At 45.5% G+C, this 17,230-nt stretch overlaps 1 protein-coding gene across 2 annotated transcripts in view; it reads right to left on the minus strand.

The window, feature by feature from the left end:
- Window positions 1-17,230, minus strand: part of LOC148011682 (heparan-alpha-glucosaminide N-acetyltransferase-like protein (DUF1624)) — a 352,978-nt gene that overhangs the window by 167,974 nt on the left and 167,774 nt on the right. For both annotated transcript variants that reach the window (XM_087670955.1, XM_087670954.1), the window contains exon 5: window positions 14,751-14,860. In XM_087670955.1, coding sequence (XP_087527081.1) covers window positions 14,751-14,860 — 110 coding nt within the window. The remainder of the gene's footprint in view (window positions 1-14,750; window positions 14,861-17,230) is intronic.

The following is a 17,230-nucleotide window of genomic DNA, read 5'->3' on the forward strand; positions in this document are numbered from 1 at the left end:
AAAGACTCAGAGGAAATTGCCATATCCCAGGGACGTAAGTCCTCCCTAGAGAGCATGTCAGAATGCTGGAGAAGATCTAGCTGCCAATACAAGAGACCCTTAAGCCTAGCAATATGCCGCTGAACATTATAGGCGGAATAAAAAAGAAAAGCATTCCGAATGGTCCAGTTATGCCAACAGCCCCAATATCGAAGAAAGTGAAACACGAGCTTTTTATGTGGTTGTGCCGGAGTGGGGTATTTGGGCTGCACAAAAACCCAAACAAAGGGGCGTAGCGAGAAACCAACCACCGCTCACCAAACGGCTCACAAGAATGACTAGATTTTCTTAGCGATGGGGCAAGAAACAAATCGGTGGCGGGTGGATTGCACACTAGTGGTGCAAAAGAAACAGTTGCCGTTGGAGATTCGTCGCTTGGAAAGAGCTGAAGCAAGCGCAAGACTACCAATCATCACCCTCCAAAGAAAGACCTTATATTTGAAGGGTGTCTTGTTCAACCAGCCCTCCATCACAGTTGCCCTCCACCATGACCAGGATTTACGCAATCCCCATAGAGTATTCGCTTTAGTAACCAGCCATTGATGATCTTTAATCAGAAGATGATACACGTGGTTAGCGGAAGCTTTGCCTAAATTCAGCCGGCCTTCAAAGTCCCAATCCTCCCAGGGATGATCCCAAGCAAGGGTAGGAAAGGGTTGTCCGCTCTGGAGCACCATCAAAAGCTGTTCCCATAAATGCCTATATCCACAAGGGATCCTGAAAAGCCTCCTAGCTGTACGAAACGATATTAGCACATTGCGACTGGCAAGGGTGGCATCTGCGACAGAAGTTAAGCCCAAACGTGCCATCCAGTTGAATTGTGGTCGAAGCTCGTGTTTACCTTCCCATGAAAGTAACCGCGAGACTGCCAGCAATTCCAATTGAAAAGAATTAGTAGCTAAGCGATCCTCCGCTGGATGCCACTGAGCCTTCTGGAGGACCAGTTTCCAGGAACATACCAATTGGGTAAGCAGCAATGAAGAAGAACTGGAGAACCGCGAGTCAGCATTAAGAACATGCCACCAAGAACTCCGGATTTGGGTATTGCCATGCAGAAGCCCATGATCCTCAAGGAAATAACGGGCTATAACGACCCACGGATGATGATCGGAGCACATGGCGTGGAAAAGAGACCAACGGAGTGCCAGCATGTGAGTTTGGGCATCTAAAATAGCCCCTCCACCCATGCGTTTGGGGGTGCAGGCATGCGACCAAGAAATCAAGGAAATACTTGCATGCAAGGAATCCTTCTTCCATAGCATGAAACGAATAGACTGAGTAAGAGCATTCAAAGTCGTAGTAGTCCAGGGCAGCAATGGCAAGAAATATGTGAGCATTGGCAACATAATTGTCTGGGCTACTTTGAGGCGAACATGGAAGGGCCAAGCCTGAGACTTCCAATACAGAAACTTAGCCGCCAGTTTCTGAGAAATCCACTGCATAAGCTGCTTTGGGGGAACATCAACACCCAAAGGGTACCCAAGATGCCTGACAATGGAGCCACGAGGAACAACCATGCCCTGCTAGTCCAATGACTGCAAATCCGACTCCGTGCAGCTGAGAATGGCTGATTTCAACGCATTGATGCGAAGGCCCGACGCCTGACCAAAGAGAGCCCAAACATCCAATGCTTTGCGAAGGTTATCCTTGTCCGCACGCAAAATCATAAAGCTGTCATCAGCCAAGGATTGACTAATGAAGTGTTGTCCAGAAGGAAGCGACAATCCAGCCAACTGAGTAGAAGCTGCCATATGAGATAACATCGAAAGAACTGGATGAGTCGCAAGGGCAAAGAAGAGAGGGCTCAAAGGACACCCCTGTCTGACAGAGCGGGCAAGGACAAATGGCTCGATAATGCCTCCATTCAGCATGACTCGCGAAGACGCCGCAGCACTGATGGTGTAGATCAGACGAGACATCCGAGCGCCAAAGCCCATAGCAGACATAAGTTCAGCAACGAAAGACCAGTCCAGATAGTCAAAAGCCTTTTCCAGGTCCAATTGAATCAGTACGACCTCCTGATTAGAATGCCTTGCATAATCAATCGCCAGTTGCACGTTTAATACATTGTGCAGAATGTTTCGCCCCTTAATGAAACCATATCGGAGAGGGTGCACAATGGCAGGGAGATGCTTATGGAGCCGATTCGCCATTACTTTGGAAAAGATTTTATACATAGAACCCATCAAAGAAATTGGGCGCCAATGTTTCAACGTAGACGGCGAAGGAACCTTTGGAAGCAGTTTGATAAGTCCTTTCCATGAGGAATGCATGATCCCCGTTTCCGACACCTGCTGAAACAAAGCCTTCAATGGTTTCGCCAGTTGGGTAGCAAAAGCCTCAAAGAACTCATTGGTGAGAACACCCCACCCAGGGCTTTTATCCTTGGGCAAGTGTAACAAAACGTCCATAACCTCCGCCTCACAAACATCTGACTCCAAAGTAGCTTGCATGTCCTGCGGAACCTGATTGCGGACCAGGTCATAAAAAACCGAACGGGCCTGAGTAGTTTGGGCTGAAGATGGAGAAGTGGAACCAAGAAGGTCGAGGAAGTAATTCCTACACATATGCACAATAGTCTGCGGATCAAGGACCAGGTGGCCTTCTGTATCCTGGAGTCTGGTCATATTCTCTAGAGCATGAGAGGCATGGAGAGCTCAAAAGAACTTATGAGTCTGACACGCACTATCTTGCAAAGTCTCCGTCAGATGTTGCAGTTTGGCTTGCTGATACGATTTCAACTGAAACTCTTGAATAAGATCAGCTACCCGCATTGCTAGTGCTAGCAGAAATGCATCATCTGGAGTGTCCACCAGCAGAGAACGAACCAAAGCCAGCAGGTCCTCCGTTGCTTGTCGATGCCGCCGACAAAGAGAGGCATGATGGATCCCATACTGCCGAGCAACCCGCTGCACATTAGAGAGCAATCGTTCAAACGAAGCAGTGTCCTGAAAGGAGAAGTCCAATAAGAATCTATCAATCAAATGCTGCATATAGCTCTGAAAGATTGCATGCTTCAAATAAGACGAGTTAAAACGCAAAGGGAGTCTCTCCAGAAATTTCTTAAAATGTGCAATGGGTTGTGCAAGCAGCTCAAGCTGCAGAGGGAAATGGTCCGACAAGGCATATTGCTGCAACACTTTCATTTCGAGCATCTCAGGAAGGAAATCATCATTCTACATGATGTATATGCGGTCCAACCGTGACCATGTTGTTGCATACTGGGCAGAATGGAAAGTAAACCCTGTAGAAGACGGGTGTAGCCAGGACCAGAGATCTTGCTTAAGAACAGCAAGAGCCAACTCATGCCACATACCACTTTCCGGCGCGTCCATTACCGAATGCTCCGATGTGCACTAATCGCTACATTCATTTTTGACCATGCCCATTTAACTTCCAATGATATGTCGTAGAAATGATACCGAAATCTCGTGAGTTTGGGTCATTTCTTCTGTTTTGTTATTTGTGCATGCTTCAGTTTTTATGCTTATAAGTGAGATGCCTCACTGGATGCTTGAGTAACCTCCAAATAGCAGGGTATAGGATCAGGCATTTGTAGCAGACATATGTTGATGTGGAGGAGCAGCAGCTTTCAGGGGCCAGCTCAGTCAGATAGGGTATATGTGATTTGCATGGGTAAACTGTTGGCTGTTTAGGTAGCACTTGGTCGAACCAGTTGGTCATGGGTTATGCCACGTGCAAATTCTGTGCCACCATAGTTTATTTTCATACAACATTTGTACTGTTTGTGTCAGCGGGAGCTGAGCAGGAGAATGGTTAGGAGATCATTGGCCTCATCATCTTCCCAGCAGCAGCATGATGTGACATCTGTGTGGCTGTTGAGGGCAGAACCTGTGTATGGGTTATGTTTGGATAAGAGCTGCGAAGAATCAACACACATATTGAAATCCCCCATCAAGAAGCCCCATCTGCCAAGTGACAAGGAAGTCTGCAAAGTATGCCAAAGCTCCCGGCGAGATAAAGGATCATTCGGAGCATAGAGGCCAAGTAACCATAAGATCTCCCCTTCGAATAAAATTTCAATCACCAGAAAGCGGCCATGTACATCATTTTTAATAAGAACAAGCTGATATTTTTCACGTACAATCATGAGCACACCCGAATAATGCATGGCATGTGTCCCTACATAGAACAAACGAAAGCCATGGCAATCCACAACTTTTCCGGCTTCTCCGTGACGCTTGTGCTCAATAGCACACAAGACATCCCACTCATTCTCATGCAATGCAGTCCACATGGCATGTTGCTTGTGGCGAGAACAAATTCCTCGCACATTCCACATGGCTATTTTCATGTGTATTCAAAACAAAATCAGGTACGAGGCACAGCTTGCCTCGATTTGACTTTTTCTGCAAGAATGTCCAGGACTCCCTCATCCAAGAAATCCACCAATACGGCAAAAGAGTTCTGAGGACCAGATTTGGAGGTAGACGGCATATCTGCTGGCTTGGGGATGGAACGGGGATAACGACGATCCCACGGGGTAATGACGTTGCCTCTGGTATCAAAAGCCAGCTTAGCAGGTGGACCCTTTGGACGATCCAAATACACTCTCCTAGTGGGCTGAGGACGGGGGGGCAGAGGAAACCATAGCAGGAGCAGAGTGCTCTGAAGACAACATTTCTTTTCTGCGCATATAGGTACGCATGGAATCTTGTGAGGCAGTAGGCACAGTATTCTCCATGCCAGCAACAACCCTGTTGCCTTTTTTTGCGCGTACTTCAACCCAGTCAGTGCCACGGGAATCCAAACCCGAAACCTGTTGTTTACCTTTATCCAAAACTTTAGGTGGATGGATAGCATCTTGCGACGGAGCATCACACACCATATCTTCCATGGGCGGCGCAACATGCCCAGCATCTCAAGTGTGTTGTTGCTCTGGGCATTCGGCTATAAAATGCCCCAATTGTCCACAGGAAAAGCAATGTCCTACAAAATTACTCCATTTCAAACGAAAGTGTAAAGGATGCATGCCAGAGCAATTGAGACGTAACCAAGCAGGCCTTTTCCTTGCAGTGTCCCATAACATACACAACCGGTTGCGATTCACGGCCCTTAGACTTGGAGGGACCAGAACAGTGCCCACAGCGGCCATAGAGTCCTTCAACAGTGGCCAATAGACAGCCGGACAATTTTCCAATTCAACCCACACAGGGCATTCACGTTGCAGCAGGCGTTGAAAATCTGCCATTGGGCGCCATAGTACAACATGGACCAAACGGCGATCAAAAAACAAAGGCAGTTTAGACAGGAGACCAGCATGGTGCGTCTCAGATTTCGATAGCACCTCAAAAAAACCTCGGGGCCCAACAAAAATCTCTTCAACACATTCCCCTTGTAGCAGACTGTGCAACACTGGCAAATACGGGAAAGCAGTGGGATTCTACCAGTGAAGAAGAGTATCACAGTGCGATCATAAAACACTGAAATGGAGCGCAAGACAGTTTTCGGGTCCACAGTGGCTTCCAGAACATCTTCAGGTGCAGAGTCAGAAAAGACTTCCTGATTATGTTGAACATAATCACCAAGCAGAGTGTTGGAAAATTCCAGCAAATGCTCCTAGTCAACATCCTGAGAGTCCAGAGAATCCAAAGCAACCTAAGCAAAGGAACGATCCTGATGATCCATTGTCTCTTCCGAAGTATGCTTGGTGCGTTTGCCTGCAGGCTGGAGGTCAGGACCAGGGGGCATCTCTTCAATGCACGGAACCATATCCTCGGGTTCCTCGATATCAGAATTTGGACCAAGCACTGCCACCGTTTGGTGTATAAAATCCAGATCCAGACCAGCCATATTGTATCACTGCGTATACCGGACAGAGGCCAAGTGAAGATCTCACGGGAGGCAGAAACGCGCAGGCCGCTCTCCATCTCTCTCACTCTCGCTCACTCTCTCTCTCACTCGCTGTATCGGGACACGTCAGTTCTGTACTCTGTGTCGAGACTCCGTCGCGTGCTCCCTGATTATGTCTCTCTCTCCTGCACGCGCCACCACAAGATGGTCTTTACAGGCTTCCACTAGCAACAAACCGAGAACGGAGGGCAGACGTGACAACAGTGAGAGCGTACCGGGTTTCAGGATAGGTGGTGCAGCTTGACGAATTGACCTGGTGTGCAGCAGGTGAGCAGAGGCGACGGGACTGCCTGACGAGCTTAGTCGTGGCCAAAGCTAGCCGCCAATAGCACGCAGCAGATGGACGAAGAAGCGGGGTGCATGAAGCGACGGCGCTGGTCCAGGCGACCTAGCATGCAACAGACGACGGCGCAGTACCAGGCGTCAGCGGAGAGTGGGAGGCAGGCCAGGAGTCAACGGGGCGGAGGTTCGCGAGCAGGCGACGGCAGGAGTCAACGACCATGGTCGACGGTAGGGTTCGGCAGCAAGCCCGGTTAGGTCACCGGGGCGCCAGGGTCCGACATCGCGATCCTCTCTCCATCCATCTCTCTCTCTCTCTCTCTCTCTCTCTCTCTCTCTCTCTCTCTCTCTCTCTCTCTCTCTCTCTCTCTCTCTCTCTCTCTCTCTCTCTCTCTCTCTCTCTCTCTCTCTCTCTCTCTCTCTCTCTCTCTCTCTGTGTGTGTGTGTGTGTGTGTGTGTGTGTGTGTGTGTGCGCGCGCGCAGGGACATGTCTCTACGCAGAGAAATAGTCATTGCCCTACAAAGTCACGTCTCCACATAGGGAGACTCTGGCTGCCTTAGAAGTCGTCGTGTATTGAATGCTGTCTAAGAAGGGTCTGTAGGGTCAATGCAAGCACACTGACTGGCTGTCCTAAACTGCGAGATGGCAGAGACTACTAACAAAGAAACCAGTGCACATGAGACCGAACTTGATACACAACCAACCGGGCCAACCACAGGAGGGACCGCATCAGAAGGGCAGTACAAGACCCCCACTAAGGACGAAAAGTTCTACTATAGACAAAACAAAAGGAGAGCTCGTGAAAATGCCACTTCCACAAGTGCCAAGCAATGGAAAAAGATGCAAAGGCCCACTGCAACAAATGGTTTGGATGACATGAAAGCCCTCATAAGAGCTGAGATTGCAGCAATATGTATGCCAATGTTTGACAAGGTGACCAGTGACATGAATGCGATGCATGAAACATGGGGAAAGGAATTGAATGCTGAAATGGATGCAAACCTGAAAGCGTGCATGAGGGTGTGTGGCAGCATGCAGCAAAAAGTCATGAATGATATGGACACAAAGCAAAAAGATGTATATGGAAAATTGCAGGAGACATTCAGGGAAGAACTAAGTGATGTTGTAGAAGCAAATAGGAAATCATGCTCTAATGGCTGGGATGACGCAAAATATAAAGAAATCAAGGTTGACTTGCAAATGGATATGATAGATAACTTGAACAAGGTAAGGGACGCTTGGAAAGCAGATATGGATGCATTGAAATCCGATACAAATGCACGCATAGCAGCCAAGGACATGGAGATTGCCGAACTCAAAAGGCAGTTAGAGTCATGTAAGAATGAATTAGTGACATACAAGTCAATGATGGATGCACAAACAACAATGCTAGATGCACCAGAATTAAAGAAAGAGGTAGAAAGTTTAAAAAAAGACATGCACACATGGGTGAATGTGGTAGAGGGAGCTCAAAAGAAAGTAGAAAATGTTCAGCAAACAATGAATGAAAACGCAAAATGGATTGAGGTAGTCAGGAGAAACAAAGGGGAGCCTCAGAACAAAGTAGAAATGATGAATGCAACACTAGAGGAGGAAGCAAAGAGCAAACTCCGTACATTGCGTGTACGTGTGGTGGGATGGACTAAAAAAGGAAACCCCCAAGAGGACGCTAAAACACTTTGTGCTAAGATGGGTGCAAAACGAGACATGCATTATGGATGCTTGGAGGATAGGTTATCCAAATGGCCAAAGAGGTCAGATCCTCATGCTGAAATTTGGGGACATGGATAGCAAAAGGGCCTTCTTATCAAAAAGAAAGGCTTTGAAGGGTGAAAAGATTTACCTCGATGAGGATCTCACACCCACATAGCTAGAGCACAGAAGGGCTTGCATGCCAAAAGTGTTGGAGGCACGTAAAGAAGGTAAGTATGCTGTGTATAGAGATGGCAGAGTAATCATAGCAAAATGAAGGTCACAATGACGGTACAAGGCCTATGAGATGTTGAAGATGTCCCTTTGGAATTGTAATGGTTCAATGAGACTCGATGCAGGTTATTATGAGGACACCTTTCGTGGGATAGATATGGCTATGTATACAGAGACACATTAGTGTACAAATTCTAGATTACCAAATGTTGTGGAATACAAGTGGGAGAGTGCATACAAACCTCAACCCCGTAGACCAGGAGGAACCAGGGGGTCAGGAGGGGTGGCTATTCTTTATCGTGAGAGCCTCCAAGACATGATTCACGTGGTGTCACGAGACGTGCATGCTAGATACATGTGGGTAAGGCTAAGGATAGGGCACCCAAGGGATCTATATGTTGCGGTATGCTACTTCCCACCTGCCTCTTCAACATTTGCTATTGGGGAGGGATCACCATTTGAAGTACTACATGAAGATATTACAAGATATGCAAGCATTGGGGATATACTACTAGTGGGAGACTTTAATGCTCGAACAGGAAATGAGCAATCAGCCTTTTATGATACTGAACATAAAATGTTTAAGGAATTGGCTTTGGATGAACTAGGGCTTGCCAGGACATCTCAAGATAAGGCGTTGCCAGCATATGGATCCCATTTGCTAGCTTTGGGAAGTGCTCATGGATTGGCTATATTCAATGGCCTATTAAGATGGCCCGGAGTGGATACTTTCACTTGTTGGAACAGCAAAAAAGGGGCCAGTGTGGTGGACTATGTAATGGGCTCGCCAGCATTAATTCCAGAAATTAAGGATTTCAAGATATTTGATAAGACGATCAGTATAGCGGCTGACCACGCGATCTTGAAATTTACTCTAGCATGTAGTCAGAGACGAAACATGCACACAGTCACACGCATTCCCGCATTATGAATTTCTAGAGCAAACGTTGCACATTTATAGTGATGCAGTACGAGATGGCTTAAGTCAGCTAGACCAACATGAACCATTGGAAGATGCCACTAGATCTCTAGCAAAGGTTTTACATGCTACAGCTTCAGAGGCATTCCCATATAAGATGGGCCCTACTGCAATACGCAATGGTACTGCCCCTCAAAATGCTTGGTATGATGATGAGTGCAGACAGAGTAGGACCCACCTACAGAGAGATATTACACTAGGGACATGCACACCTAAGCACGCATAGAATGTCTTGCGTCGTCTTGTGCGAAAAAAGAAGAGAGATTATTTAGCCAAACTAGAGTCAGAGATGTATTAGCTCTTTCTGAGCAAGGATAGCAAGAGGGCATGGAGGAAATTTCACAGGAGACAACCCGGAATCCAGTTGACATCACCTATGGTTTGGCATGAACATGCTAAGGCACTATACGATGTTCCATCACAAGAGCAAATACCCTGTCCATCAAACTCTAGGCCAACGCAGTGTTGTTTCTTTACCGAAAAGATGGTGAGATATGCCATTTGGAGGTTGAAGAATGGGAGGGCACATGATCAAGATGGCCTTGTGGCAGAGCATTTTGCACATGTATGCTATGCACTGGCCCCTATCTTGGCGAATCTCTTCAATAGATTGGTGTGACCACACAATAGTGCCGATTTTTAAGAGTGGAGATCCATTGGTTGTTAACACCTACTGCACTATTATGATTGGCCATATGCTAGCAAAGATATACCCCTCTATTGTGGAGCATGAGTTGAGTTGGTGGGCTGAAACAAAGGAAATACGGTCTACAGGACAAGCTGGTTTCTACCAGGGATACAATACGCTAGACCAAATATTCACGCTAAGGGCCTTGATTGAGAAGGGACGATCACGCAAGCAAAGAATCTACTGTTGTTTTGTGGACCTCCGCAAAGCCTTTGATACTGTGCCATGTGCAAGACTTATGCAAAGGTTGCGAGCCATTGGGGTCCCAGAGGTTATGCAGTGGTGTATTTATGCATTGCATGAAACTGTGACAGGGAGAGTACGAGTGCCTGGAGGCACAACAGACTCAATCTCTAGTACGGTGGGTGTAAAGCAAGACTGTCCCCTCTCTTCTTTGTTGTTTGGACTGTACATTGACAAGATCTCCAATTATATGCAGAGATGGGGTGGTACGGGAGCCAGCTTGGCTGGGGTACTGATACCAATTTTGTTATATGCTGATGATATGGTGCTTATCTCTAATTCACCAGAGGGACTACAATGGCATCTAGATGCATTGCATGTGTTCTGTGAAGAGAAAGGTCTCAAGGTAAATCTCGGAAAGACTAAAATCATGGACTTTAACACCTCAGCAGCTTGGGTGACACGCTCAGAGCATTACTTTATGTATGATGTATGACGGCCAGCCTGTGGAAATGGTTAGACAATATGTATACCTCGGGGTCACTTTCAAGGGGCCACAGTTTTCATGGAAGGAGACTTCAGAGGCTAGGCTTGCAAGGACATATGCAGCTTTGGGTACTCTAGAGCGGCAATGCGCACACATTCGATTTCAAGAGCCTTGTACCAAATTGTGGCTTTTTGACACTTTAGTTAAGCCCACATTGCTCTATGGGGCAGCCATTTGGGGCCCAAGCCTTTATCATACTAGATGGATGCCACTTATGGACTATGATGGACCGGAAGCACAACATTATGATGGTTGGGAACACATGGAAAGACCGTTAGTCATGATGATAGCACGTATGATAAGGGAAAAAGCCTCAATACCACAGGAGATCATCCGTGCAGAATTAGGCGCTGCACCCATGGTAGTTGAGGCATTATTCCAAGCAATTACTTTCCTTCAAAGGATATGGCAACTCCCTAAAGACCGTTATCCTAGACTAGCGCTAGAGTCTTCAAGACAGCTTGCAATAGAGGGAGATAGACAGTGTTGGTATGCACACATGAGCACGTGGCTGAATCTGCATGGCATGAGTACAGATAGACTACCACCGTTTGATTGCAGCCTTGACTACCGTACTTTGAGCCTTAGTCCTGCAGAGCTGAATAGTGTGATTAGGGAAGACATCACTAAAGTGGAGATAGAAAGGACTTGGTCCAAGCCCCCTTTCCCATTAGGCACGAAAACGGCACAGTACCAAAGTCACTTCTTGCAGCTTTCTCATGACAGTTTCATAGTGAGGCCTAGATACATGGATGCTCAACTGTCCCACGGACTCCGAGTTGCTATTGGTCAGATCCACACCTCATCGCATCAGCTGATGATTGAGATAGGTCGCTGGAGCCATATTGCAGCCGATGAGAGGATGTGCCAGCTTTGTGGATGGGAGCCAGAGACGAAGGAGCACTACATTTGTAGATTTACTATATACTATGATATCCGAGGCCGCTATCATTGCCTCTTTAAGGAGGGGTTGGACCACTAAGACAGGTGATGGACTATGAGGACCAAAGATGTTTGGGCCTTTTCTTGCTAGAGCTCCATTGATGCAGAGCATTATTGTTATAGGATAGGAGGCAACCCCAGCATCATCCAGCCCTCCAGAGAGCAGTTACAGACTACTTCAGCATAGCTGAATCCCCAGCCGCGACCACCCCAGACACTACATCTCCTATTGATAGGCGTTACCGAGATACAACATCAAGAGGCATCACAGTTGACAGAGCTACAACGCTGCCCAGAGCGGGACGCCCTAGAGTACTTACACGGCAACATAGGTGTGCCCATATGCACCACATTCGCATCATGCTAGCTCGGTACAGAGGCAGATTGGCGCGATGACTCAATTGGAGGTAGCTTGCAGAGTCTTGGTGGATTCCATAGACTGAGGGGGAGATTCCCTACACTCTTGATCTTTTTAAACTTAGGTCTTTTTCCAACTTTTTCAGTTTTTTCAGTTTCCATACATCTCATTCCAATATACCATGTAAACTTACACATAAATTTCATCTCTTCTTATCTGGTGAGAGATAATGATACCAGTTGTATTGGTTATGGTCTCATAGGCCACTCTGGCCTTTTAGAGACGTTAATAGATCTTTCTTTCTTTCTTTCTCTCTCTCTCGTGAAGATAATTGAATTAAGTAGTAAATATTTACATCAAACCATCACGTTAGCATAGAAATGACAGACATAGAGGAAAGTCTACGAAGACTCTAACACAGAAAAGTCACACAAAAAGAACAGCTTGTGTGGAGCGAACAATGTCTAGCCAGGGAGCAGCAATGCAAGGAAGAACCAATTCAACACACACCATAGAAGAAATCTACCACAACACTAAACGACGAATACAGGCCACATGACCGCGAATGCCCGAAACTAAATAAAAAATGAAGGCATTCCGAGTATGCCAAATATGCCACAAACTTGTCCATATAAAGAAATGGAAAAGGTAAGAATAATCTGAGCGCAAAGAGGTCATAGAAATCATCTTCCCCATAATCCACGAACAAGCTGATATCCAGTGTTGAGTCACCGAGAGCCACACATGGGAAACAAAACTCCAAATCTGTCTCGCAACAAGGCACGAGACAAAGAGATAAAGCATTGTCTCATCACATGTAGTGCAAAATACACATCGACTAGCAGAGATCTTGCGAGCACACAGTACATCCCTAGTAAGAAGAGCCCCAATAAGCAACCTCCACATGAACACTTTGCCCTGATACAGAACCTTAGATTTCCAGAGCTAGAGGAATCTATCCTGCCACTTCTTTTGCTATCCCGAATATGCCATACTTTATTAGCCTTACCCGTGACCCATCTCTTAGCCTCCACCATCTGATGATATATCTAATTAGCTAACATTTTCTCAAAATCCTCTAGAATCACAAACATTCAATCACGCCAGGGAGACAATGGTTGTAACGCAGGCAAAGGATAGAACCTAGAAAGTCTATCCTGTATGGCCGACCAAATATTATGATGTCCTCTAGGCACCCGAAAATGCTGACCAATACGCCGAAAAGAATAAAGACAGGACTGCCCAGGAATGACACCATCACGAACTATCTATAACCCCAAGCGAGCCATCCGATTGAACTTGTCTTGCTATAGATCTTTATCAGGCCAATCCAATAACCTGGAGGTAGCCAGTACTTCACCTTGCAGGGAATTCTCCTCCTTATGAAAATCAGGAGGGCGCCAAACTGCAAAGCTTAACATTGCCTGCCAATATGCAATTATATGAGAAAGGAGAAAAGACTGGGATACCTTAATAGATCTTGTGGAGTTAAGCATATGCCACCAAGAAGCATGAGTAACCATGCTACCATGAGAAATGCCAGTCCTTTCTATAAAAAAATTTGCAATATTTGTACAAGGATGACTTTCTACACATAAAAGAGCTGCTCCCCCCATCCTTTTAGGTGTAGTCACATGCTGCCATGAAATCCACACCTGGTCCAGGAGATTGCCTTTCTTTTTCGATAACATGAATTGGATAGGCTAAGCCAATTCCAAAAGAGAGTTCTTGGTCCAAGGAAGCAATGGCAAGAAGAATGAAATCATGTTGATAATGCTTTGTGCAATTTTAAGTCTCACATGGAGAGGCCAGCCTTGAGATTTCTAGTACATGAACCGATCATAAATATGGGATGACATCGAACCCAACAAGGCACGGGGAGCTACCTCCACACCAATAGGATAACCCAAGTGTCTGTTCATATTTCCCTTAGGAATCACAATACCATCCCAGCCCAAAGCCTGCAAATCATTTTCCGTACAAGAGAGCAATATAGATTTCTGAGCATTAATATGAAGTCCCGATGCCATAGCAAAAAGATTCCATGCAACCATTGCTCGATTAACATTTGTGCAATCAGCCTTAAGGAACATAAAGGAATCATCTACCAAAGACTGACCCACAATTTGGGCCCCACTGGGAAGAGACAAACCAACAATCTCACCTTGATCGGCCAACCTATCCAACAATGAAAGCATCGGGTGAGTGACTAAAGCAAACAACAAAGGGCTGAGAGGGCAGCCTTGCTGAAGAGTCCGAGATAGGGCAATTTCATCAGTGATCCCTCCATTAAGTAACTATACTTTATTCCAAAAAGCATTTACAAGGCTTGAAAATACAATTATTGCTTGGCTTTTAACCTTGACTAGAATTTGGCCTTTCATTATAAAATTGCACTAGGGTTACATCAAAATATGCTGGGTTTCTTCAAGGGTTTTCAGCCTGAGATAGCTATTGGGTAAGGAAGTTCATCAATTGTATAATTTTGTATCTGTAAAGACTGAGGCTTCCAGAGAAAAGGATGTCCCCAACTTACTACCCTTAATTCAGAGAATTCAGGAATCATAAGCTTATTTGCCTACACTTCAAAATAGAAAGAACAAGAAGAAATAATATTATTCTTAACACACACAAGTCAATAACACTAGGCACAATTGCAAGGTTCCTGAATCAATAATCATACTCACTAAGTATTGCTTGAGAACTTTTAAAGCAGAACTCCAAGAAAATAATCTGGCCAACAGTTTCATTAACACAAGCATGTGCAATCTTACCATCACACTTAACTGAAATACAGTTAACATATATTTCCTCCAAACTTAAGAAGACTCAAAAATCACTGAGCTCGATGAATTTTCAGAAGCATTCAACATATCAATGCATGTGTACAAGATTTATATACAGGTTAAAATGTAAAGATAATATGAAACTTACCAATGCCAGGGATACATCTTTATCATCTTTGTAGCCTCCCTATTTCCATCATTGGTTTTTTTCGTGAAAAGTTCACAAACAGCCACAATGAAGTATGCTATACTTATTCTCTGCCATTGCAAGAAAAAGCATGAGCATGCAATAGCCTTGCTGTTCTGCCATGGCAAGAAAAAGCACTAATATGCAATAGCCTTTTTTGAAAGTTTATTTGATTTGAAGTAATGTTACAACATCACAAATCAAACCATAATACATGTGCCTAACTGAAAAAGTGAAAAGGTCCAAACAGAAATAAATTGTGTGTGCATGCACGCGTGTGTGGGTGCATGCATGTGTTGAGCATGCATGCACATGCACGTGTGTGTGTGTGTGTGTGTGTGTAAAATATTATGTGCCTATATACAGACCCATTGGAAACCACCATAAAAGACTGCCAACAATAAGTAGACCAAAACAACAAAGGACACAGGGACAGGGTGCCTAGGTCAACTATTCGAAAATGCTAAAACAGGAAATGCTAAACCCTGAGCACTCTCATGCCCTAAGATTCTGCTAGTGTCAACAATAGTCATGCCAAAGGAAACCTTCCTGGATTACAAAAAGTTGGAGCAGAGGCTTCTTTCACCCTTTTTCAGAAAAAGAGGTGTTGTAGGCCTTCTCTGATTAGGAGCATCACTGCTTGACAAGGAGGGTGAACTCTATAATGCTTTCTGCCTCAGACTTTTTCTCATCTCTTGCCTTAACTGACATAAGTTGGAAAGCTTCCTTACAGATCCAGATTCGTCTTGACAAAAGGATAATCATCTCGGTTTACATGAAACAGTAATATGTAAGTACTTTCACGTCAACCTCAAAAAACTCCACCACATCTTGAAGTTCACTCCATTCAAGTTAACTTATCTTTTTCAATATTGCTAAGCTCTCACTTGTCTAGAGACTTTTGTGGTCAACCAGGTTCCTTGTAACAATTCACAAGTACTAAGGTATTCAAAGTTTCGATCCACAAATTTAACTTTCAAGTTGTGTTGGTGACAAGCTTAGGGACTATTTCAAATCCATCCTCTCCCCCTCCTTTCCCTTCCCAACAAACACGACTGAGAAGCTTGTTTTCATTCTAGGACTACTAAGTAGCATGTGTTGATTTGTATGTCCAGGCACTAGACGGATTTGAATTTTCTTGGGCCTGCATTTGTCACCTAATTTTTGCATATGCACTGACTCAACAATGTGTGGTTTTCTTTTCTTGAATCTCTACATAGGCATGGGTGGGGCTGCAAGCTTTTATATGTCATTGAAGCTGCTAAGCCATTTTATTGTAAAAAAACTGGTTTCTCTCCCGACTATGCTGCAGCATTGCTGTCCGTATCTTGCATACATCATCCCAAGGATATCAGCCTTCAATTTTCTGGTTCTATGAGAGTGGTCCGCCAGTCTCAATCCAAGGTGCACCTTTTAGTAGTCCATCAATAGGTTTTCCAAAATTGAAGCCACCTGGCACTCCCTTGGAATATCATGGGGTTTGTCACTTAGTCCCTACTAAGTCTACATTGCAAAGGAAGAGTTCTGGCTGACAAACCCACTAGGATTGACCTGAATTCCCGGGTTCCTAAAATCAGACGGGTCTCCTAACAGCCAGCTAGTGTCTATAATTTCGAGTTCCCACTTCCCACAAGATTACTCAAACTGAAGCGGACTTGCCATTGCACTTAGTTCAAAGAGAATGGGAGACAAAGGGGAGTGCGATACATCAACCCTCCTGCCCATAAGGCAAAATCCCATTCCGGCCTCCCTAAAACAATGCAAGTCGGTTCTACCTAACAACTAGTCGATCAATTTATCATCTTCCTATTTCTATCGCCAATTTAGAAAAGCTCCCATCTAACCGGGACCCTCCTAAGCTTTCGAAGGCGTTACTATGCTGCCCTGGCGCGCAGAGCGCTCCTGAGCAGCTCTACAGCTGCCCTGCCCATCCTCTCTCTACTTCCTAAGCAATGTGTGGGAGTTCTCTGCCATAGCCTCTACTCTCTCCCATTTATCTCTTCATCCTCCACCATTTTTCTTGGCCGAGAGCAATTGTCCTCCTCCTGTGGAGGAAAACATTTGCAACATCGTCTTGCTGATTGGAGCTTGTATGATTGCATCTTGGATTTCGCAGGTGACCTCCTTTGACTCTCCTTCTTCGCTAGGGTGACCATTGCAGAGTACAAAGGCGAATCCACTGCAGCCTGCATGTCCTGGCACCATTCTCCAGACCCTACCCTAATTCCGCAATGTCGCCGGTCTTCACGAACCTCATTCCAGTGCAAGTGCACCCGGGGGATTGCACTTGCTATGATTGTCCTAGCTCTTCCCTGCTTCCGTGGCATCGATCTCCTGGAACCCCATTCCAGTGTCAGTATCGCACACTGGACCCACACCTACCAAGGTCAACCTCCCAAAACTCTGTGCAGATCCATCGCATTGCATTCCGAGCACTAGTT

Source organism: Lygodium microphyllum, chromosome 28, assembly GCF_053477565.2.
Source record: "Lygodium microphyllum isolate KBCC chromosome 28, Lygodium_microphyllum_v1.1.10, whole genome shotgun sequence".
Taxonomy (NCBI): domain Eukaryota; kingdom Viridiplantae; phylum Streptophyta; class Polypodiopsida; order Schizaeales; family Lygodiaceae; genus Lygodium; species Lygodium microphyllum.